Consider the following 24,163-nt stretch of genomic DNA (forward strand, 5'->3'; position numbering starts at 1 on the left):
TTGTTAACCTAAACAGATGGGTCATCTGACAGAAGGTCAGGAGGTCTAGCATGTAAAGGCAAGCGGCGCAGCGCAGAAGCACCAGCTAACGACCAGGATTTGGCTTCCTCGAGAATGGCTTGGACGACGTGCTGCCTGTTGGGTGCGACATTGTTGAAGATGGCGTCATTTCTTGTTCTCCACAGATTCCACATGGTGAGTATGACGATGGACTTTGCTCCTTTTTGAGAGTCAGGATGGGCATTGGCAGTGGCCGTCGCAAACCAGTCCTTGAACTCCGCTGTTTGGTTTGGCATGCAAGTTGGGAGGTTGAGGCCAGTGCAAATGTTGAACCAAACCTGTTGGGAGAAGGAGCATTGAACCATGAGATGTGCTATTGACTCAGAGCCTTGATCGCAGAGGGCACAGGTATCGTCAGTGGTGAGGCCGTGTCTCTGTCTTCGCTGATTGGTCCAACATCTGTCCAGGGACGCCAACCAGGCGAAAATTTTGCACTTGAGGGGGGCCCAGCACGTCCAAATGGCATCATGGTGGGGTGAGGTGACCGTTCCTTCGAAGAGAGCTCTATAAGCAGATTTGGAGGAGTAATCCCCGGATTCGGTCAGGTGCCAAATCAAGGTGTCCGGGGTGTCGGGAGAGAGCTGCCTGGACTGAAGAATGTCAACCAAGTGTAGAAACTGGATGATCCCGTCAGCAGAGAGAGCTGCGACGATGTCCTGGATCCAAGCGTTGCCAAGAAGTGCCGTGGCCACTGTCCTGGTACTCTTGGCACGTGTTTTGACAGCAATCAGGACCTCGGGAGCAATGTCGACGATGCATTGTTTGTCAATCCACCTGTCAGACCCACCTGTCAGACCAGAACAGGGCCGTCTCACCGCTGCCGAGGTGGATGTAGGAAGCAGCATGAACTAAGGCGTTGATGTGCTTGTTGGTCTGGATAGGGAAGTTTACCCAGGGCTTCTCAGTGTCTGATCGACGGAGCCAAAGCCACCTAGCTCTGAGAGCCCAGCTCATGCGCTTGATATCTGGAACGCCGAGGCCTCCGAGGTCTGTAGGTCGACAGACATCGTTCCACGCCACGGCACAAGAACCGCCACTGTCAGAACGACCATTAGCCCAGAAGAAAGTGCGCTGGCATTTGATGATAGCTTCGGAAATCGCCTTAGGCAGGTCAGTGGCCAGCATGATGTGTATGGGGGTTGCTGCAAGGACAGATTTGATGAGCACCAACCTATCACCCTTGGAGAGAAGACCGGCGCGCCAGCCTGCGAGTTTGCCGTGCAGGTTATCAATGAGGGGCTATAAATCCTGGGCCCGTAGCTTCCAGATGGAAAGGGGAACACCAAGGTAGGGTATGGGGAAGTCCTTGACCGGGCAGAGCAGGTGCTGAGCAATGATCTGCCGTTCCTCGGCGCTGCAGCGAATAGGTGTGGCAGAACTCTTAAGGAAATTGGTGTGAAGCCCAGTAGCTAAGCCAAAAATCTGCAGGAGATCTCGGAAGGTTGCACAGTCAGAGATGGAGGGCTTGATGAAGACGACCGTATCATCGGCGTATAAAGAGGTACGGCAGGCGCCACGGCTGCCAGGGAGCGCAGACAACAGCCCCAGGCGAGCAGCGAAATCGACAATCAGATGGAAAATTTCCATCACAAGCACGAAGAGCATGGGGGACAGGGGGTCGCCTTGTCGAACCCCCCTGTAGTGGTAAATCTCATCTCCAGGCACAGAATTGACGAGAATCCGCGTGGATGCAGTGGATAGTAGTAGGCACACCAGATTGATCCAAATCTGCCCAAAACCTAGATGTTGTAGAAGCTCAATGATGAATGGCCAGGAGACCGTGTCGAAGGCTCGGGCAATGTCGAGTTTGAGGAGGACAGTGGGTGCTTTGGCGCGGTGGAACGACTTGGCTAGTTGCTGTACAAGCATGAAATTGTCATGAATGGCTCTGCCTTTGATGAAAGCTGATTGGTTCGCAGAGACGAGCGTTGGTAGCACAGGAGCAAGCCGCCTGGACATGGTCTTGGCGATGAGCTTAGCCACGCAGTGAACGAGACTGATTGGCCTGTAGTCGCTGACAGAGGAAGCTTCTTGTTTCTTGGGAAGAAGCGTGATGAGAGCCCTGTTGAGCTTTGCGAAGCCATGAGCTCGGCCAAGGCGAACAGCCCTGAAGACATTCATCAAATCGACCTTGATCGTACCCCAACAGGCTTTGAGGAAGGAACCGGTGAACCCATCAGGGCCGGGCGATCTGTCCCCAGGCAAGTCCTTGATGGCAGCCCAAACCTCCTCCTCGTCGAATTCATCGTCCAGGGAGGCAAGATCATGCGTAGGAACTCCAATGGCGTGGAAATTGATCGTGAATTCACGGTCGGGAGGTGCACTGAATAGTTGCTCGTAATGATCAGCAAAAGCTTGCTCTATACGCTCTTGATCGATCAAAAGCTCGTTGTTGTGCATAATCTGAGGGATGTAGTTTTTCCGTCGACGATGGTTGGTGTGCAAGTGGAAAAACTTGGTATTGGCTTCCCCTTCTCTGAGCCAGAGAATACGAGATCGCTGACGGGCAATGGTTCGTTGCAGAGAACAAAGCCCCAGATATTTTCTTTTCAGTTCCCGCCGGAACCAGGCTTCCAGGGGGCTAAGCTGACGATCTTTCTGGGCCGTATCGAAGCGCAGGATAAGTTCCTTGGCCCATTCGATTTACAGCCTGATGTTGCCCACCTTCCTATCACTCCAAGATTTCAGCCTCCGGCCCAGAGTGCGCAGCTTATGATCAAGAATGGTGATGGGATTACCATGCGCCGGTTCCTCCCAAGCAGCTTGAACAGTGTCATGAAAGCCAGGGATCCGGGGCCAGAAGGACTCGAAGTGGAAGCGTCTGTGTTGTGGGGAGGATAGCTCGGTGTGCAGGACGAGGGGGCAATGGTCGCTCATAAGAGTGGCAGTGCAGGTAAGGAAGCAATTGGGGTGGCCAGTCTCCCAATCAACAGTGCAGAAGACACGGTCCAGACGCTCGAGGGTTAGAGAATCACGCTCGTTGGACCAAGTGTAGCGACGACCATGGAGAGGAAGCTCACGGAGCTCGAGATCATCAATAGCACGACGAAAACGTCCCATGACACGGCGGGAGACGTTAGAGTTGTTCTTGTCGCAGGCCTGGTAGATCATGTTGAAGTCGCCCATCACAATCCAGGCCCCATTGTGAGAAGCACGAATATCACGCAGCTCGTCAAGGAACTCAACCTGCTCGTCATCAGAATGAGGCCCATACACAGTGGTAAGCCACCAGGAGTTGGAGCCATTAGTGAAGCGGGAGGTGACAGAGAATCTGCGAATGTCATGGTCAGACCCGGAGACGTCGTCAGGTTTCCAAGCAAGGAGAATACCACCACGGGTACCAGAGGCCGGCAAGTAGACGAAATCTAGGAATGCATTACCCAGAGTTTGCATTACAATGGTAAGGGAAATGTGCGCAAGTTTAGTTTCCTGCAGGCAGACAATGGAAGACCCTGCGGACTGAACCATGTTACGCACACCAGAGCGACGACCAAGGGCGTTGAGCCCCCGAGGATTCCAGTGCGAGTTTGCATTACAATGTAACGATGTTTAGAATAGTATAAAGATATTGTATTCCAACATGGTTTTGTGATAGTTTACTAGTCCTTTCTAGGAAATACCGAGTACAATATTGACATGTTTTTTTTCGAAATGGGGTAAACCCCGGCTTTGCATCGGTTGATGCACACAACATTTTATTATAATCTGAATATTCAAAGTTTACAATTCATGGATCAACGAGGGTCGATACAAATATCAACCACTGACAAATAAGAAGTCTGCTAAGCAGTCTAAGCATCTTCTAACCGCTTAATAGACCGCCAAGTAGCCTGGTAGAAAATATCCTGGGCAACCATTCAAATGCGGTTGCATCCAGAAACCATGCACTCACGCTGGTCCTCCGGAAGGAAGAAGCGCCAAAGCTGGATCCAGTGGACCATAGTGTGAATAACCTACAAGAAATTAGTAGAGTCCTTTTCGTTAAAAATAATATCATTTCTGCAATTCCATATTGATCAACATAAAGCTGAAATACCGATGTGAACTAGCTTTATCAGTTTTGTCTGTTCCATTAAGCCAATTCACAAACATATTTGTGACATTGGATGGAGGTAGAATATTATATGCAGCAAAAACCACACGCCAAATAAGTCTAGCAAAAGGACATGAGATAAACAAATGTTCAACTGATTCCACAGCATCACAGAAAGAACATTTCGTATTCCCATTCCAATTCCTCTTTGCTAGATTATCTCGAGTCAAAAAGACTTTTTACTAAGGAACCACATAAATTTTTTAAATTTTAAGTGGGATTTTAAGTTTCCAAAGATATTTACGAAGGTATCTTGTATGGCCATTTAATATGTCACCATACATTGACTTGATGGTGAACTTCCCTGATGATGTGAGGCCCCAAACGAACTTGTCTTGATCATCATTTAAAGTTATCTCCATTAACCTTTGGCATAAGTGTACCCATTGATCCCATTTATCACCAATCAACCGTCTCTGAAAACCAATATTTAGCGGAGTCGAACTCATAAAATTTGCCACAGTATCATGCTTACGGTTGACTATGTTGTATAGCTGGGGATACTGAGATGCAAGGGTCTGCTCACCTAACCATCTATCTTCCCAAAATCGAACTCCTTCTCCGGAACCCACTTCAATTTTTTCTCTGCTAACAAATTCTCCTTTAACTTTCATTAGTCCTTTCTAGAATGGTGAATTAGTCGGCTTGCTTTCAACTTCAGCCAAAGTTTTTTGTGATAGCTATTTGTTTTTTAAGATTTGTTGCCATAAAACTTCTTCAGAAAGGAGCTTATATAGCCATTTACTAAGAAGGCAAGAATTTTTAATCTCCAGCACTTCAATTCCAAGACCACCTTGGTTCTTAGGTCTGCAGATCAAGTTCCACCTAGTTAACCGATATTTTCGCTTATTTTCCTCATATTGCCAAAAGAAACGTGATCTGAAAAAATCTAATATCTTCCTTACCCCTTTAGGTATGTCAAAAAATGATAACATAAACATCAGTAAGCTAGTAAGAACAGAGTAATCAATACAAGGAGATCCCCATATGATAACATCTTTCTAGCCCAACACCCAAGTTTTCTTTCGGATCGACTTTCAACTGGATTCCATTCGGAGTTTTTTAACTTTCTATAGTGGATTAGAATACCCAAATACCTAAAGGGAAAAGAACCAGATTCACAACCAAATAGTTGTTTATACTGCTCCTCTTCCTCTTTAGCCGTTTCAAAACAGAAAATCTCGCTTTTTGTGAAAATTGATTTTTAGTCCTGACAATTCTTCAAAAAAACGCAATATTAGTTTCATATTTACAGCCTTTTCAAAGTCATGTTCCATGAAAAGTATCATATCATCGGCATATTGCAGGATATAAATTCCTCCCTCAACTAGATGAGGGATAAGACTCCGATATGTCCATCATCTTTCGCCCTTGCTATTAGGATGACCAGCATATCTGCAACAATGTTGAACAACATAGGTGACAACGGATCACCCTGTCGGAGACCTTTTCTGGTTTGAAAATAGTGACCAATATCATCGTTGACCTTGATCCCTACACTTCCTCCTCTAACAAATTGTTCTATGAGTTTATACCATTTGGGGTTAAAACCTTTCTTGCGCATGACTTGTTGAAGAAAAGGCCATTTTACCTTATCATAAGCTTTCTCAAAATGAATTTTAAATATCACTCCATCCATTTTCTTCCGATGAAGTTCATGAATTGTTTCGTGTAAAACAACCACTCCTTCAAGTATATGTCATCCAGACATGAATGCCGACTGTGTAGGGCTAATAACTGTTTCAGGATCGGTATTAGCTCTAATCGTAGCGACCTTCGTGAATATTTTAAAACTAACATTGAGAAGATAGATTGGTCTGTATTGTTGGATTTAAACCGCATTCTCCTTCTTGGGCAATAGGGTAATAACACCAAAATTCAATTTGAACAACTATAGTTTCCCTCAATGCAGTTGATAGAACATTGGCATTAAATCACCCTTGATAACTTCCCAAAAGGTTTGATAAAACTCGATCAGCTGGAAAACCATCTAGTCCCGGAGATTTATTTAACTCCATTTTAAAAATAGCATCCTTGACTTCCTTCTCTGTGAATTCGGCAACAAGGATATTATTCTCCTCTCGGGTTAATTGCGAAATGTCTTGACGGATCTCCTCACTAAGTATGAGGGTAGAAGTAGCTGGCTCTCCAAACAACTTCTTATAATATTCAGATATGTAGACCTGTAAATTTTCATCAACCACTATGGTTCCTTCCTCTTGTTCTGGTTGAAAAATTAGTTTCCTTCTATGTTTTCCATTTGCAATTAAGTGAAAATATTTAGTATTATTTCCCCCTTCTTGAATATGTTTTACATTGGCCCTTTGTGCCCATTTTGACTCCTCATCTCTACGAAGTTTTGTTAAATCATTATTTTCCTTTCGTAACTTTGATCTCTCTTCGTCGTCTAAAGGAATTGACTCAGCTTTCAAGTCCAATTCATCTATTAAGGATAACCACTTTTTGTTTTTATTTCTTGTACGTATTGACCACTTAAACATTTTACCCAGCCTTTAAGAAAACACCCTTTAAGAAAACGCCTAATATGCCTAATTTTATTCTGCCATCTGGCAATAGGAGAATCCCCACGGGTCTCAACCTCCCATTCAGCTTTCACTATCTCATAAAAATACACACGTTTCAGCCATGATATTTCAAAAGAAAAATGAGCTTTATTGCTAATGTGAACATGATTACCCGAATCAATTAACAAAGGAGCGTGGTCGGAACCAGTCCTTGTGAGAACTCTAACCGTAACTAAAGGAAATTTTTGTTCCCAATTAACAATCGAAAGAACTCGATCAAGCTTCTCATGCGTTGGATTCTCCCTCCGATTAGCCCAAGTGAATTTCCTACCTGAGAGAGCAATTTCTCGCAGGTTTAGGCTCTCAATAATGGCATTAAATACAACTTATCTTACCTTGCTACTAATATTCCTGGTGCAGCTGATTTTGTTCCTATGCAGATTGATGCGCCCGCGATCGACGTCCAAGCCGCGCCCGCAATCGATGTGCATGTTGTGCATGGCACGGGCACGGCGTCCGATGCGCCCGAGCGCGTGGCGTGATTGACGTCCAAGCCGCGGCTGCGATCGACGTGCCCGACGTTGCTGCGTCCCTCGTGCGCGCGACGTGCATGTCGTGCATGGCATGGGCACGTCGCCCAATGTGCCCGTGATCGATATCCCCCCATCCACGCGCACCTCGGCCTCCTCCGCCGGTGCTCCTGTCGGGTCATCTGCTACTCCTTGTCAGCCCGCGTCACCTTCTGCTGGTGTTTCTCCAGCCGTGACGCCTACGGTTGATGCATCCGGTCATGGTATGGTCACACGTCATCGTGATAATACTCGTCGTGACAAATTCTACACCGACGGCATTGTGCGCTATGATCCACGTCGACGTGCTATTTTTGCTGCCCCCATGTCCCACTGTGATGCTCTCTCTGAACCTGCCTGGCATGCAGCTATGGTAGACGAGTTCTCGGCCCTTTGTCAGACTCGCACTTGGGTTCTTGTTCCTCGTCCATCCGGGGTCAATATTGTTGGGAGCAAGTGGGTGTTCAAAACAAAGCACAAGCCTGATGGTTCCATTGATAAGCACAAAGCTCGTTTGGTGGCTCGTGGTTTTACTCAACAACATGGTATTGATTATGGTGAGACTTTCAGTCGTGTTGTCAAGCCTGCCACAGTTCGTCTGGTTATTTCACTTGCAGTGTCTCGAGGTTGGGCTCTCCGTCAGGTTGATGTTAGCAATTCTTTTCTCCATGGTTTCCTCTCCGAGGATGTGTATATGCAGCAACCACCGGGGTTTGAAGATACTCGGTATCTCTCTCATGTTTGCAAGCTACAGCGGGCTTTGTATGGTCTGAAATAGTCTCCTCGTGCTTGGTATACCCGTTTGAGTTCTCGTTTGCATCAGCTGGGTTTCAAGTCCTCCAAGGCCAACACTTCTCTGTTTATTTTCTCTCAGGGCGGTGTTCATATCTATATGCTTGTCTATGTTGATGATATTGTCATTGCAAGCTCCAGTTCTGCAGCTGTTGACAAACTGGTCCAGGCCCTTTCCGACACGTTTCCTATCAAAGACCTTGGTGTTCTTGAGTATTTCCTTGGTCTTGAAGCGTCTTGCAATTCTGGGGGCATGACATTGACTCAGCGCAAGTATGGGCTTGATCTCTTACACAGAGTTGGTATGGAGAATTGCAAGTCTACTTCTACACCATTGGCGCCAACTGAGCACCTCTCCCGTGATACTGGAGTATCTCTCGGTCCTGAAGATTATTTCCGGTACCGTAGCATTGTTGGTGGACTTCAGTATTTGACTCTCACTCGTTCAGACATTTCGTTTGCTGTCAACAAGGTGTGCCAATTTCTATCTCAGCCTACAGAAGTTCATTGGGAAGCTGTGAAGCGTATTCTGAGATATGTTAAAGGAACTCTGAACATCGGGCTGAAATTTCGTAAATCCTCGTCCATGGGCATTAGCATTTTTACTGACGTTGATGGTCGTCGCTCTACTGGAGGATTTGCAGTTTTTGTTGGACCAAATCTTGTGTCTTGGAGTGCGAAGAAATAGCCTACTGTCTCACGGTCTGGTACGGAGGCAGAGTATAAGGCCTTGGCTAATGGAGTTGCTGAAGCAATGTGGGTGGAGTCACTACTCAAGGAACTTGGAGTATCTCAGCAGCGTGTCCCCATTCTATGGTGTGATAATTTAGGGGCTACTTATCTTACAGCAAATCCGGTGTTCCATGCTAGAACTAAGCACATTGAGATTGATTTCCATTTTGTGCGAGAGCGGGTCGCTGATGGTGCTTTACAAATAAGGTTCATATCTTCATGAGATCAATTGGCTGATGTGTTCACTAAACCAGCCACTCGACAGATGTTACATCATTTTAGCACCAATCTAAATCTTGTGTCCAATAGTTTAGATTGAGGGGGTGTGTTAAGATGTATTGAGTCCTTGAGTTGTACGGTTTATGTAAACAGCCGGACTCTACCCTTGTAACATGTATGTGCATATAAATAGAAGATCCTGAGCACCACGCCAAAACCCTAAAATTAACTTTCTCATGTCCGGTGGTGGAGTTGGTCTCGTGCTGTTCTTGGCTATTCTTAGTGGCCAAACCTGGCCTCTGCTCTTTGGTCTCATTGTCCATGTCTTCCGTTCGAGCTCTAAGGTGAGCGACTCCGACCGACGATACAGCGCCCTTCGATCCAGGGCGAGGGAGCATGGGCTTCCTTCGGCTTTGGAGATGGACCACGGCCTTTGGCCATTTGAAGTACGCGTAGGACGGTTTTCTCCTTGACGACGAGCCCCTTCCGAGTGTCAACTGTCGCCACTTCAAGTGTAGGGCTTTGTCTTGGTGGCTGAGGACTCCGACGATCAAGCTACGTGTCGTGTTTTTCGGTGTGTGCTTGTGTGTGTTGGTGTCTTGTAAGTTGTTCTCTCAGCATCATGTAATCCTGTGCCATTCGTGGCTTTATTAATTTAAAGCTGGGCTTAGGCCTTCTGTTTAAAAAAATGGTTAAATTATGAAGTACAAATAGTTGAAAAAATATTTATTACTATCTCTAGAGATAATCGTTATTGATATAATGAAAGTGAAGGACCTACACGAATGATAAAATGCTCTGGCAAAACCAGTTGACGGCAGACTTGAAATTGTTGCTTTGAATCTCGCTTAAGTGAACCTCTTGCAAGAAATCTTGGGTTTTCAAAACATTGGACTCTCAATTCAGTCAACACTGTAGGTCTATTCATGCTTCTTCTTCTTTTTTTGCCATCCATCTTGATTAAATGGAAAAGTTGGTAAAAAAATGGGAATATCTATTGTATATCAAGTACCTCTAGCTCGTGGCATCCATGTATTCCTTCACTTAGTACATTTTCTTTACGCTTATCAATTTACCAAATAAAATTGTATCTATGATGGTATGATCTTATTCGCACATTTCAGGCCAGAAGAGTACATCTGGTCGGTGCCAAGCAACTCGCGCACTGTGGTTGGCATCTACTCTGTTTTGTTGGTTCTCGGACATGGTCCTTCGGAGATACGTAGTACTCCATAATTCCTATCTATAATTACCCTGTATTCTAGGTTTAGTTAAAATGGAACTTTGAAAATTTTGACTGAGTATATAAGAAAAGGTTATCGACATATATAATATAAAAGAAATAGTATTCGTGTTATCATAAAAAAATATTTTGATGTTATATGTACACTTGACATTATAGGTCTTCTATAACCAGATCTTACAAAGTCTGACTTCAACCAAACCCAGAATATAGGGTAACTATGGAGTTCATTAATAAGGTTATCAGCCAAACATTGATTGGTGTGGCCATGTATTTTCTAACTGTGATTTTCTAGAGAGTTGTTCGGTACCATGTGCAAAGCATAGTGGAGGACTGGTCAATTGCAGCTGCCTCAATACCCCAGTCCAAGTCCCAACCGAGCTTAGACGGTTACACAATTCAAGTTGCTCTGAATCTCTGATCCACCATATCCCACCTGCACAAGCTAGAACTAACTCAACTTTCACACCACACACAAATCAAGCAGAAGATGGCCGGAGGCGATGAGCTGAAGCTGTTGGGCTCATGGCTGAGTCCATTCGCCACCAGGGTGAAGCTCGCCCTCACCCTCAAGGGCCTGAGCTACACGGAGGTGGAGGAGGACCTCTGCAACAAGAGCGAGCTGCTCCTCCGCTCCAACCCCGTGCACAAGAAGGTGCCGGTGCTCATCCACAACGGCACTCCCGTGTGCGAGTCCATGATCATCATGCAGTACATCGACGAGGCCTTCGCCGGCGCCGGCCCCTACCTCCTCCCCTCGGACCCCTACGAGCGCGCCGTCGCTCGTTTCTGGGCCGCCTACATCGATGAGAAGGTTAGACATCAACCGACGAGTGTGCATCTGAAACTTGTTCCTACTGATCAGTGATCACTGAAGTGATGTGGTGTGGGTGTGTGCAGCTCGTGATCCCGTGGGTGCGGTCGTTCAGGGGCACGACGGAGGAGGAGAAGTCGGAGGGACTGAAGCAGGCGTTCGCCGCGGTGGAGAACCTGGAGGGAGCCCTGAGGGATTGCTCGAAGGGGAAGGGTGGCTTCTTCGGTGGCGACAGCGTCGGGCTGGTGGACGTCACGCTGGGTAGCCTGCTCACGTGGGCGCACGCGGCCGAAGTCATGTCCAGGACCAAGATCTTTGACCCTGCCAGGACCCCGCTCCTGGCGGCGTGGATGGAGCGCTTCGACGAGCTCGACGTCGCCAAGGCCGTCTTGCCGGACGTTAGCAGGATGGTCGAGTTCAAGACGAAGCAGGCACGGGGTCTCGCTGCCGCCAGCAAGTGAACTTCAGGCACACTCTCGCTTGGTGGAAGAAAATATTGCTACAAAATAAGGATTAGTTGCAACTTTTTAGAGGAACATGAAATTAACTAGTCATGACAAGAGTGTAGACACTTTGAGTTCAAGAATTTAGCTACAGGTTACCTTCACTTGTATGAATGAAGTTGGTTCCTATGAGAACGAGCAAGCGACAAAGCAGCAGATAAGTTTCATGAACTGTGCTGGCATCAGAATGATCCACACCATTTATGTGTTTACACAATTCGCTAGTCAGATTAGGCAAACAAGAGGTGCATCCCTGCAAGAAATGTTAGATTAGAAGTAGCTTACTCGTACTGAGATTGTCAATGGGGGGAAAAAGAATGAAAAAAGAAGAAGCATATTCAGCTGACACAAGCAATCCATAAAAGAAGTTCATATGCAAGGGTGCAGGTGTTACTAGTCACCAGTGAGGCAGTAACTTCATTGAGTGAGCTCATTTCATTCACTTGTGTTGAGAGACATATTTCTGTTTTAGAAATATCAATTGATTGTCACCATGCCACTTAAGTATGAAAAAGAAACTCTTCTCACTTGAGGAATATGTACCATGAGCATTTTCCGTTCAACTGTTTTGGAACACAGAAAAAGAGGTGATATAATCTTGATCAAAGAAGCAAAAAAAAAAATCAGTTCACTGAACCAAGACAGACTTGTGACCGAAAAATAAAGTACATTTGTTTTTACAAAAAAAATACAGTAGAAAATATCTCAAGTTATTGCTAGATGACATCAGACAGCACAATCTTTATGATTTGGGAGTATCCCCCAATCACCAATAACCACCTCCAACTAAAATTAATAAATATTAAACCTTTGTTTGCACCTTTGCTTGAAGTGGAAACCTCCTTCATGGCCCAGTGTGATGATGATTCTTCCATGAGCGATAAACAAGATCAGTTTGTAAAATAATGTGTTGACACTTCTGCATAATGAGAGAAGTTACCAATAGAATTGTCCAGGGATCACCTAATATACCATATCACTTAGAGACAATTATGTTATTACATAATTATGCAGACAGGAATCTTAAGTAAAACTAAAGTCAGAGAAGCATGAGAGACTTTTCCCATAAATCTCACTGTTACAAGCTTTCATCAGAATAAACAAAAAGATGAACTGTGATTACATACACAGAAAATAAAGATTTTGTTCCTACAGCCATCTCGAAGATAAGCTCCACTGCCCTAAATAATGACGGGGCACATCAAACATCAACTCCTGTCGTCCTGGGGCGTTACATCTTATGAGCACTCATAGGAGCCACCTCAGAAAAGTCATTGTGCAACATCAATTCCTTCGAGCAGATCGTTAGCATGATTAGCCAAATAATGTTGTGAGCCATAGCATATGCTTGCAAGATATTTGCAAAAGGTGATGCAGCAAATAGCTAAACTGAGAATACATCCCTTCTGTTTCTCAATGTTAACTGGTACCCTGTCTGTACAAGAAAGGTTGGCAGAATCTTCCTTGGAGAGATGGAAAGACTGAAATATTGCTGAACCAAGCCAACTGAAGTCTATAGGGTTCTTTATCTTTTCCAAACAAGGTGAGCTTTGGGCAAGAAATGGCCAGCACTGCAATGATAATGATAATATGCGCTCGCCAAACTCTTCACAAGTTGATCTGAATTTATAGTACTGCATGGAATCATGTTTTTCTGACCCTGTCGAACATGAAGCAAAGCTGAACTTAGCTTCAGATACATTTTTCCTTGTCTCTCCCTTCATACATTCAACAAAATCTAACATGGACTCTCCGGTGCTTAACAAAAAATGTGACAGTGGGATCAGAAAGGAGCATTCAGATAAGAATAAATGGTGTGTAGCTCCTGCAAGAACAAATGAATAAGCTGCTGCAGCTTTGGTCATTTCGAAAGAAGCAGCAGCGTTGTCTCCCTCGGTGTTTGCTGTTAGGGCACGAAAACGGTAAGCAGAGGCAAGTGCTATGTAAGCTCCAAGACATATATGGTGAAGAGGATGAAGTATATCCCTTTTTTGTGAATATTCCACTTGCTGTAAATCACCCATCAATTTTTTGGAAAGCATGGTTTCAATCATATCACAGCAAGCTTTAGGGTCATCATCCAATGAGTATACAGATATTGCCTTTTGTAGGATATCATTCAAATCCTCCACTGCTGCCGACATAGCAACATCCTGTGGTGAATTCAAGTTCCTAAAATCACACTGATTAGAATACCATGTCAGTTTGCAGAAAATATAAAATATAAAATCATATTTTTTCTCTGCAAAGGAGAATTTGCTAGTTTAAGCATAAAATGTTAACAACCTGCAACATATGCAGCTATATAGCAAAAGTTTGCTAGCTTAGTGTATGCAACAGAAACCACTGCTGTTAGTGACTGGTCAATATACAGTTTATTTGTAAGTTATATGCGAGACAAGTTAGAAGACATATTCATTCATGGCACAGAAGCTAATCATTGTAAGTTTCCTAACAATCGTCAAAACATCAAACATATAATGTGCATGGTGGATTGTGAGCAAATGATGAAAACGTTTTATCCAGAGTTTGTCTCTTACATTCAGAAGAAAGTCCACATATGGTTCTGGTGATGAAGTACAGCGCTTGCAAGAACAAATGAATTTGTACTTTGACCAAAGATCTGAATGCCTTGCATCCTGTAAAGAGAAGTTGAGACTTATGAGTTTGATAACAGTAGGAAGATAGTAAGTTAGTAACCAAGAATTTTGTTTTCCCCCTTAAATTCATTCCGCTCCTGAATACATGTCACTAACAATCAAATTTATTTCTAAATACATGGCATTCTACTATTTAGAGATAAATGTACACCCCTTCATGCCCCTTCCCTTTGGCTATTTTCAATGCCACTTATAATTATGCACCAGAGTAGCAGACATTCAAGAAAGAGTAGTAATGCAATATTTTCCAGATGTAACTTGGTTGACGAGCAGACTGATAAAACTCCGCACATTCAGAAGCCGAAGGAGTATTTAATATCATAAAACATATCGAGTAACAGTCTGGAAAATACTGACAATAATAGCTGTCACATTAACTTAACCAACACAATAAGTGTGGAGTGTGCAGCAACTACTATCAAGACATACATATCCATTACATCTAAACAGAAACTTATGATATACATGGATTCCCCTATAATCTGCAAATCCATCATAAAGTAAGTGTACATTCAGATATAGCTTCCATAAGGTGGGACTGCACATATGTAAAATGGTCACTGGACCTTTTTTTCTTAAAGTTGTACCAAGGGCAAAAGGACTTCTATTAAGTACAGTAGTAAAGTCATATAAATTAGGGACAAATTTTAATTACGTAAACAATAATGCTAAGTGGGTCAGTGATGAAGAAGCACATTTCTATTATATACTAAAATAAATATACAGATCTCTAATAGAGCCACAAGGTTAAGCCACATCATATAAATTATTTTGATAGTTAGATCTAAAATCTGGGTTCAGATTTCTAATCACAACCGTGAGATCTATTACATACTAAAATCAATATACAAATCTCTAATAGAGCCGCAAGGTTAAGCCACATCATATAAATTATTTTGATAGTTAGATCTAAAATCTGGGTCAGATTTTTAATCACAACCATGAGATATACATAACAAATATAATAACACGTCAACTTAAAGCGTATGTAAGCATGATAGTAAATGTTATCATAGGTTCTCTTAATTAAGTATCACATGTATATTATTTTCGCTTGAATGCATTATGATTTAACATATGATAACATTTACTATCATGCTTACATTTTACGTCTAGATATAATATCACATACAAATGAGACATACAACCATTAGCGTGATATTTTTGAAATGGCACAACCATGATTCATATACAAAGTAAAGGCGGCTAAAAATGTTACACGGATATGTGATATTTTATTTGCATAATATCCCTGGGGCTACCAAACCATACCACATTATACCACACTATGACATAATATGGATATACATGATTATAAATAATTTTATAGAAAATAGACTGAAGAATTTAAGAGCAAGATGTTGCCCTCACATTTGCGAGGCCCACTGTGCTAGTTACATGGAATAAAATAAACCATTGTCGAATCCAGCCAAACCAATAATACACTAAGGCTGTTGACTTCCTAACATCGCGAAACTCGTGCAAACTAGGATTTAGCAAGAAAGCAGTACCCTGGTCTGGAGAAGATCAATATATGTTATGCAAACTTCATCACCCTTGTTGATGGGCTTTGTGCAACGAACAACAATTCTTGGGCCATATTTGCCGAGTGCTAAAGAGAGTGAGGGTAAGAGTTAAAAAATTTGCCTCTCACATTGCAGCATAAATGAACATGAAAGAAGTACCATGAGTAGAATGATCTTCAAACTGCCAAGCATGCCACTGCAACCAATAAAGACGCCGAATAACTTACTCTACACTGAGATATGATAATGATAAGCAAAGTACTAAATTATTTCCCTCTTGATATTGTGCAAGCAGAAGTTAAGAAAATGCCGAATATATAGAACTATAATTTCATTTTATTTACCACATCTGCTGCTACTTCTTTGCTAGCAGGGACTGCAGGGTATTCTGATTTGTCTGAAACATAATCTAAGTTAAGAAAATGCCGAATATATAGAACTATAATTTCATTTTATTTACCACATCTGCTGCTACTTCTTTGCTAGCAGGGACTGCAGGGTATTCTGATCTGTCTGAAACATGATCTTCATCACGTGAAGCCAATACAAAACGGTAAGAAGCGTTCGGAAAGCAACTATGATTGAACCATGAAAAACTAGGTCCATAAACTGCGATCCCCAGATCCCGCTCTTCACTAATCTGCACAGCAACACTGTTGATCATGACTGCCCATAATGCCACTGTCTCTACTGTCAGACCATTGGCAGAAACAACAGAAGTTGGCGTCCTCATTTTTCTGGCAGATGACATCAGCATGCTTCCCTCCAGTATCCTCTCGGCAACCTCCCCGCCTTCTCCCAGGGTTTCCCCAATGCCGCTGGCTGAAAGCCCACCGATTCTGGTGGCCTGGTTAATTGAATCAGACGAAACAAGACCATGTATCTCAAGCAAATAAAGAAGCCGAAGAGCAGCACGGGGATCGCTCGTGCCTTTGGTAAGAAAGGAGGGAGATGCTATCTTGATGTGGTCCGCAAAGAAACAACATTCACCAGAGGATGAATGCGCTTCACAATCCGAACTTAAGCAGTCTAAGGAGCAGTATCGAACAGAGCCACAGGTCATACAAGATAAGCCATGTGGAGGTTGAGATGGTAAGTTCCTGAAACATGAGGAGCAATGGGAGTGGAGGAACAAATCATGCAGGGTGGCGGCATAAGGTGCAATTTCCCGAGTCAGGTCCTCCGACATGTATACAGATTCCCGGGCTCTCATCTCCATCGCCATGGGTCCTCCTGCTGCAAAGTTCAGTTTTGCACAAAAGGAAAATCAGGACTTGGACTAAATTATCCCATGCTCAGCAAAACCAAGCTAAGCTCTTCCCCAAACCATGAACTAACAGCTCTCTGGACCTTTTATGATAGACCCTGTATGGTTTTTTGCTCTGTTTAGTCTTAAAACTACAGCAAAAACTTGTCAATATATTAACCTATTTTTGCTATAGTGCATCTGCCTAGCCAGTTAATTTGGGGGGGGGGGCGGCAAAATATGGAAGGAGCAGGAACATTGACCATACAGATAGCTTCTCTTTTTTTTGCGAAACATACAGATAACTTCTCGATCTCAAGACAACTCAAATCAGGACCTGGAAACTCTAGAGGCTACATAAATGCATAGCTACTTTACATCTGCTGCGGAGCACTGTGTAGGGCACCAAACCCTCGCTGCGAGAAAAGAAGTCCCTATGAAGGTGAGGCTTTACTCAACTTGAGACCGAGGTAACCGCCGAACGATGAAACCGCAGGTCCCTATAGAGCGTGGTCACAACCGCGGAGAGATGATATGGGGCGCGACGGCGGCGTGATTTGCCCCGGCGGAGAAGACGAGAGTCCTCTGTGGGTGCTCGTATATTGGGCTAATGGGTAGTTAGTATTTGGGGCATTGGGGCCGTTCTAAACTGGGCTTGATGGGCAACAAATGACAGAAAAAATGGATCGCGTGTATCTCAAAACTAACCGAAAAAATGGATCGCGTGTATCTCAAAACTAACTGAAAAACGTAAGGAAAAGAAAATTTTCATTTGTAAAAGCGAAGCTAGCACATGGTTCTATGGGACGTCCAAAATTGGGCAAAGTCATTAAGTCACTACAGATACAAAACACACATTTTTTTTGAAGGTATACAAACCACAAGTGTTGACAGAATGTTAGCCTTGTATATATTTTGTTTTGTTCTCTATTTTGTTCTTCTTTTGTTTCTTTGTTTTTTGCCTTCTTCGATAGCCTTGCTACAAACGTTGTACAAAAAAAATACCACAAGTGTTGATATATAACAACTAGAAGGGGACCCATGAACATGAATATGGAGTGTTATTCCCCTCTTTAGCAACAAGATGGCATCAGTTTTCCAGGTCAAGACAATATTGCAGGAGTTTTTCTGCCAAGATAAACCACACTTGCAACTGGTCACAAGCAAGTATCGCAGGTTCACAGCTTGAGCAGAACAAAACTCCAGTGTTGAAGTGTAGTATAAGTAGATTGCCTAGCCTTTTCCATCAGTTCGGACTTTTGGTTCAAGTGGCTAGTGCATGAAGCTTAACATGGTATCAGAGCCCCAGGTCTCAAGTTCAAATCCTGGTTTTCACAATTTATTCTAAAAATTATCTCTTCTCCCCCCTCTTCTCATAGCCGCCTCGCCCGCACCTTACCGCCAGCGCCGCCGCCGCTGCCTCTTTGCCTCTCTACACGTGTTGACTTGTCTTCTCATCTTCCCGTCACACGTGAGAGGGGGTGTTGAAGTGTATAAGTAGATTGCCTAGCCCTTTCCATCAGTTCGGACTTTTGGTTCAAGTGGCTAGTGCATGAAGCTTAACATCCAGGACATGGAGCCCTTACTCATTAGTCATGATATACAACCATAATTCATAAAATTAAGTGCTGGTTGGTAAACAAAATCGGCAACAAATAGGCGAGTACATATGCCTCATCACTCTGAAGCATCACAAGTTGGCAGGAGCTCAGACAATAAGGTGATGATGCATTCAACAGCTTGCGCATAGGGCTAGGTACATACTAGATACTGATGCACTTAAAATACTAACCACACCGTGTCGAGTTGACAAAGTACTCATATATATAAAGTAAGCCATAGTTTGATACGTAGTGTCACTATATATGAAGAGACTCTTCAAGTTGAGTTTTGAGGTAGTAGCCACGTGGCAAGGCACATGTCAAGGCGCTTCCATGAGACTGTTGGCAGAGGAGAGGAGACCACCTGGGCAGTCATATCATAGACGCGGATGGAAGCCTTCTCCTCCTCGTAACAGTAGCCTTTGAAAGAGTCTTCATCGTCATCCAAGAACCAGATGCTGTCTCCCAACAAGCCGTACCGAGAGGCAGCAGCCAGCAGCTGGGAGCACCTTCGGCCTAGAAAAAGAACCTGGTCGTCATCCCCCAAGGTCGTCTTGTTGACCCACCCATCTGAACCTGCTGGGCGCTTGAGGTGGCCAGCCTCAAACACATCAAACTTGTTCTGTACAACCACGTATCTACCAAGTATCCATCGGCAGCAAACCTGCCTGCGCATCATTACCAGCGCGCCACCGCCACCATGTGATTCGACCAGGTAGAGCTTCTTATGGACATAAATGTTGTTTTGGGGCAGGAACCAAGGGAATGGATTACCGTTCACTAGTGGAAAACGGGCCTTTTGCACCGGTTGGTAAGGGCTATATGCACCGGATGCCCAACCGGTGCAAACAATCCGGTGCAAAAGGCCCCCCTTTTGCACCGGTTCAGTTACGAACCGGTGCTAAAGGGTGCACCACGTGGTGGCTCCCGGGCGTCCGAGCGGGAGGACCTTTTGCACCGGTTCGTAATACGAACCGGTGCTAAAGGGTCCGCCAGCGTAAAAACGTCCCAAAACGCTGCCGCGGCAGAAAAACACTTTTTTTCGAATTATTTTCTACTCCCTTTTTTTTTCTTTTTTCGGAATTTCTAATATTTTAGTTATTTCACAAATTTAGTCTCTAACTACCCTTATCTCTAGTCCAATTACTTACTCGCGCTCAAACTTCCCGCTCGGTCACCCATCCTCCCACAACTCTAGCACTAGCACGCTTAACTTCCAAGTTCCTTTCCATCCCGCATCCAAGTGCTTCGCGCGCATGTATGTGATAGTAGTATCATATCAATCCTATTAACATGTCGATCGATGTCATATTTCTTTATTGTTCGAATTTCAAATAATTATTTTAATAAACCAAAGTAATGCTGTAATAATAATCTTGAATAAATAAATGAACATTAACTTTATAATTTGTATTATTTTTAATTATTTCCAATTTTTTAATTTTTTTTTTTGCCAAACCTAAAACCTAAAGATTTGAAAATCTTATAATTTGCTAAAAGTAATAGCAATCTTTATGCAGGATGCAATTATTAATTTTAATTTTAAAAAATAAAAAAAATATAAAATCCTAAATTTCTGAAAAAAAAACTAAAATCTTCCTGCTTTCATATTTTCATTTGGAATTTTCAAACCCTAAAAATTAGCTAACCGGGTAAAATCTTCCTGCTTCCTGATTTTGATATATTATACGTTTTTTTTCGACGTCGTATGCAAAAGTTAATGCGGTTTTACCATTTTTTAAACATTTTTTGCAATAAATGTGAAAATTCAAATTTGTTAATTTTCCCTAATAGTAGGTTGCATAACATACATGAATCTCAAAAGATTTTATTTTTTGAATAATCTATCATTTTCTTTTCTATTTTACAGTGTTAAAAAAGGCGATCCACGGCAAAAGAGTTTGTGGCTGACGCCAAGTTACGAACCGGTGCAAAACGTCCCGCACGAACCGGTGCTAATGCCCCCTGGACGTGCAGACTGCACGAACCGGTGCTAATGACCCCTTAAGCACTTTCGAGGACAGGATAAAAGCCCTTGTTTCTACTAGTGGTTGATGACCCGTACGATTCGAGAAACCTGTGGATCTCCCGTGGCTTCGTCCTGGCTGATGTCCACGACGGAGAGATGCTCGTGGTAAGAGAGCATGTAGAGCTTGCCCTTGTAGAAGGCCATGTCTTGGAACCCCTTGAACGTGTGGTGGGCTGGAACCGACGACCACGAGGAAGCCCCCGGCTGGCACACTAGAATCTGACCACGGCCATGGCTGTCGACGAATGCAGCGACAAGGTTGGGTGAGCAGAACGTTAGCTTGTTCAGCTGGGATTTCCTGTTCTTGATGCGCGGCCATATGCGGGTAAGGGGTTCCACAGGCTTAAAACCAGCGCCGCTAGGGAGGCAACTGGGACGGACGCTGGACAAAGCAGGAAGCCTCACAGTGGCCCTGGAGAACGGGTTCGCCAGGAAGCATCCGTCGTGGCGCGGGAAGACGAGCCAGCTGCCGCAGGCGCTCTTGAACCCAGCGAAGCCGCAACCGGCGAAGCGGAAGGGCTCCGTGCAGGGGAGGCTGTAGAAAGTGCCGTCGGGAAGAGCGAGCAGCGGCACCGGCGGTGGCGCGGCGAGCTGCCGCGCAGCGGCGTGCCACTGCAGGCAGACCGCGCCGAAGCGGGCGCGGTCGACGTACGCGGGTAGGAGGTGGAGCACCAGGCCGGCCAGCTTCTCCTCCGCCATCGTCCCGAGTAGACCTCGATCTACTGTACGCAAGAAAAGGTGGTAACTGTCCTATCCTATACTTCCTTACAGGCAACCAAGAATCACAGAGCCGAGGGAAGGCTAATAAGTCGAGCACCTTGCGTGCATGGTCAGCGCACACGGTAGGAACATGGGGAACGCCACAAGGGCCGGGAGGCGGCAGGTGTACGGGGAGTAAGTAGAGGCGTGTACCAGATACCGGCCTTGTCGTGTAGTGTGATTTTGTCCTTGGCGAGATGTCGTGTAGTGTCCTGTTGTCGACTGCCAAATAGATGTGAGCGACCGTTTGCGATTGCACGGTCGAAAAATACGCTTACATCTAGGCCTAGCGATCCAACGCATAGTGATCTATTTGTCCGTGGAGACGCAAACGCTGCTTAAATATGCACCTCGAATGCGTCTTTGCAGGTGCGACGAGTGTCCACGTATTCTAACATAGTCTCACACGTCAGGGACAACAAAATCGACCGCGCGGATTTGCTTACTCTTCCCTTCTTTGCTGCCCTAAGGTGACAACCCTACCATGCCGCATCGCCATAGTATCCGCCGTCTGTTCGGGTCTCGCCGCGCCGGAGAACAGGATCAGAGTCGGGGTAGATTCTTAACCGCATATGTCGCGTCTTGGGGGGGGGGGGGGCATCTACCGGTTACGCCGGCCCGCCTCGCCGCCCAAGACCTGTTCGGTCAATTGCGCAGGTAGGTTCCCAAATTCATTTTTGGGCGCTATTGTGGGCGAGCACTGATCCGCAGTTGCTACCCACGAAGTTGACATGTGGAAGTCGCTCGAAAAGTTATGCAGTGAGGTCATTCACTCCTCTTCCGACAACGAGTCCGAGCAGACTACACGGAACATGGCTTCTGTTGCGGCCTCCATCCTCCACAAGTACAATGCTAGCCAGACGTTGTGCACCGGGGCTCTGTGAAAGGTCGCTCAAAACAACTTGTCGAACGACAGAGTAGATGGGCACCTCCGGCTCTAGAAGGACTACTTCGGCCGCACTGATCTGGTGTACCCGGAAAAATTGTTACGGTGGCGGTACATGATGTCAAGGGACATGTTCATGGTCATTCTACGAGGTGTCACAGACTACGACTCATACTTCTAATGCAGGACCGATGCCACAGGTGCGCTAGGCTTCACCTCTTATCAAAAATGTTCCGTAGCTCGCATGGTATCGTATGGATTGACTACTGATATATTTGATGAGTATCTTCGAATGGGTGAGAGCACCTATCTTAACGCCATGTACCGGTTTTGGTGAGCCGTGATTGCCACATGTTCGAAGAATATTACTTGAGGGAGCCAAGAATTGAGGACACAAGGCGGTTGTTTTCTATCAACGAGCCTAGAGGGTTCCATGTATGATTGGCATCATAGTTGCATTCACTGGGAGTGGAAGAACTGTCGATTTGGATGGTAGGGTCAGTACATCGGTCATGCGGAGGGATGCACTCTCATTCTTGAAGCAGTGATATCGCATCATTTATGGATTTGGCATTCATTCTATGGTATGGCCGGTTTCAACAATGACATCAATGTGTTGCACCGCTCTCTGGTTGAAAACCGACTTATGCAAGGCAAAGCTCTTTAAGTGAGGTACGAGATCACTCTTCGTGTGAGGTATGAGATCGATGAAAATGAATACGACAAGCCATATTATCTTGTTGATGATATCTATCGTAACTGGGTCACACTAGTGAAGACTGTCCGTAATTCAAACACGAAAAAAACGAAGAGGTTTACCATGATGTAAGAATCTACCAGAAAAGATGTGAAGCGGGGATTTAGTGTGCTCCAAACTCAGTGGGCAATTGTCCATCACCTAGCAAGAATATGGACGCAAATAGATACGGGGCGACGCATTTCGGACGCCCAAATTGTCCGTTTGCGTCACCTGGCGGACGCGAAAATGACCGTTTTTGTTCGCGCGTCCATTTGCGTCTGGGTACCTCCAGCGGCCTGACGCATTATTTTTTCTACTTGTTTTTTTTTATATTTTCCATTTAAACATAGTTCCAGCCATTACACAAACTAACAAATAATTGGGAACATGGTTTTACACAAATTAACACATAGTTTGGCACATGGTTTTACACAAACTAATACATAATTTAGAACATGGTTTTACACAAAGTAATACATAATTGGGAACATGGTTTACACAAACTAATATATAGTTTGAACCATGGTTGACAAAAATTAGAACATTGGAAAATAAGGAAACCTAACTAGTGTTGGTTCCGTATGTTTGCTGCCAAGAAAGAACACTCTCGGACACACTCAATCACCCAAACTTGAAAATCCAACTGGTAATTATAGCCCTGTTGGTCCTTTCGGGGAAGAACATCCAGAAACCGTCACTAGTGGCTTCAATTGGCTCGTGTCCATATTCGCTGCAAAGAAAGAACACTCTAACAGTTTTAACTATCGGTGTCCGAGCCGGACTTGTCGGTGTGGTAGTGCCTGCGGCAAGATGTGTCGTCGAACACCTTGACAATCATCTCGCCATCCCCCTCGTAGAGGAAGGTGAGATGGCAGCCGAGCTCGAGCGCGAGGTCGCGGGAAAACTTGTCCCACTCCGTGTGTAGGTACATCTTGCCCTGCCCGTCGAACAAGACCTCGACAGGCCACCGGCAGAAATTGCAGCTGGCCTCCCGTAACTGCACCTGGGCCGGCTCGACGTCATCGACGAACTCGGCGAACTTGTCCGGGAGCCGCTTGATGCCGAGGGGGTCGTTGTCGATGCGGAGGAGGAACTCGAAGCAGCGCAGCCGTAGTTGCTTCACCTCGGCGGCCCCGGCCCCGGGGGCGCCTAGGCCCGCGGCCTCGA

At 44.8% G+C, this 24,163-nt stretch overlaps 3 protein-coding genes across 5 annotated transcripts; 1 reads left to right on the forward strand and 2 right to left on the reverse strand.

Annotated features, from left to right (window-relative positions):
- Positions 1 to 10,646: 10,646 nt before the first annotated feature.
- On the forward strand, positions 10,647 to 11,840 carry LOC127334832 (probable glutathione S-transferase GSTU6). Its single transcript, XM_051361377.2, has 2 exons — positions 10,647 to 11,047; positions 11,134 to 11,840. Exons 1-2 carry the CDS (start codon positions 10,724 to 10,726, stop codon positions 11,506 to 11,508), a joined length of 699 nt encoding a protein of 232 aa, XP_051217337.1. The 5' UTR covers positions 10,647 to 10,723; the 3' UTR covers positions 11,509 to 11,840.
- Positions 11,841 to 12,589: 749 nt separating this feature from the next.
- LOC127334831 (protein SET DOMAIN GROUP 41) lies at positions 12,590 to 17,603 on the reverse strand. 3 transcript variants are annotated; one of them, XM_051361374.2, is made up of 6 exons: positions 17,442 to 17,603; positions 16,197 to 16,969; positions 15,896 to 15,932; positions 15,722 to 15,822; positions 14,091 to 14,189; positions 12,590 to 13,733 (listed from the first exon to the last, which is right to left on the reverse strand). In XM_051361374.2, the coding sequence occupies exons 2-6, from the start codon at positions 16,959 to 16,961 to the stop codon at positions 12,822 to 12,824; spliced, it is 1,914 nt and encodes a 637-aa protein (XP_051217334.1). In that variant the 5' UTR covers positions 16,962 to 16,969; positions 17,442 to 17,603; the 3' UTR covers positions 12,590 to 12,821. The 3 variants fall into 3 exon arrangements, with proteins under 3 accessions (XP_051217334.1, XP_051217332.1, XP_051217333.1); XM_051361372.2 differs by having other exon boundaries at positions 16,197 to 16,972; XM_051361373.2 differs by having other exon boundaries at positions 16,197 to 16,972; positions 17,356 to 17,603.
- Positions 17,604 to 20,627: 3,024 nt separating this feature from the next.
- Positions 20,628 to 21,311, reverse strand: LOC127329138 (uncharacterized). The gene has a single exon (XM_051355680.1). It carries the CDS (start codon positions 21,309 to 21,311, stop codon positions 20,628 to 20,630), a length of 684 nt encoding a protein of 227 aa, XP_051211640.1.
- Between the last annotated feature and the right edge of the window lie 2,852 nt (positions 21,312 to 24,163).

Source organism: Lolium perenne, chromosome 2 (assembly GCF_019359855.2).
Source record: "Lolium perenne isolate Kyuss_39 chromosome 2, Kyuss_2.0, whole genome shotgun sequence".
In the NCBI taxonomy this organism is placed as follows: domain Eukaryota; kingdom Viridiplantae; phylum Streptophyta; class Magnoliopsida; order Poales; family Poaceae; genus Lolium; species Lolium perenne.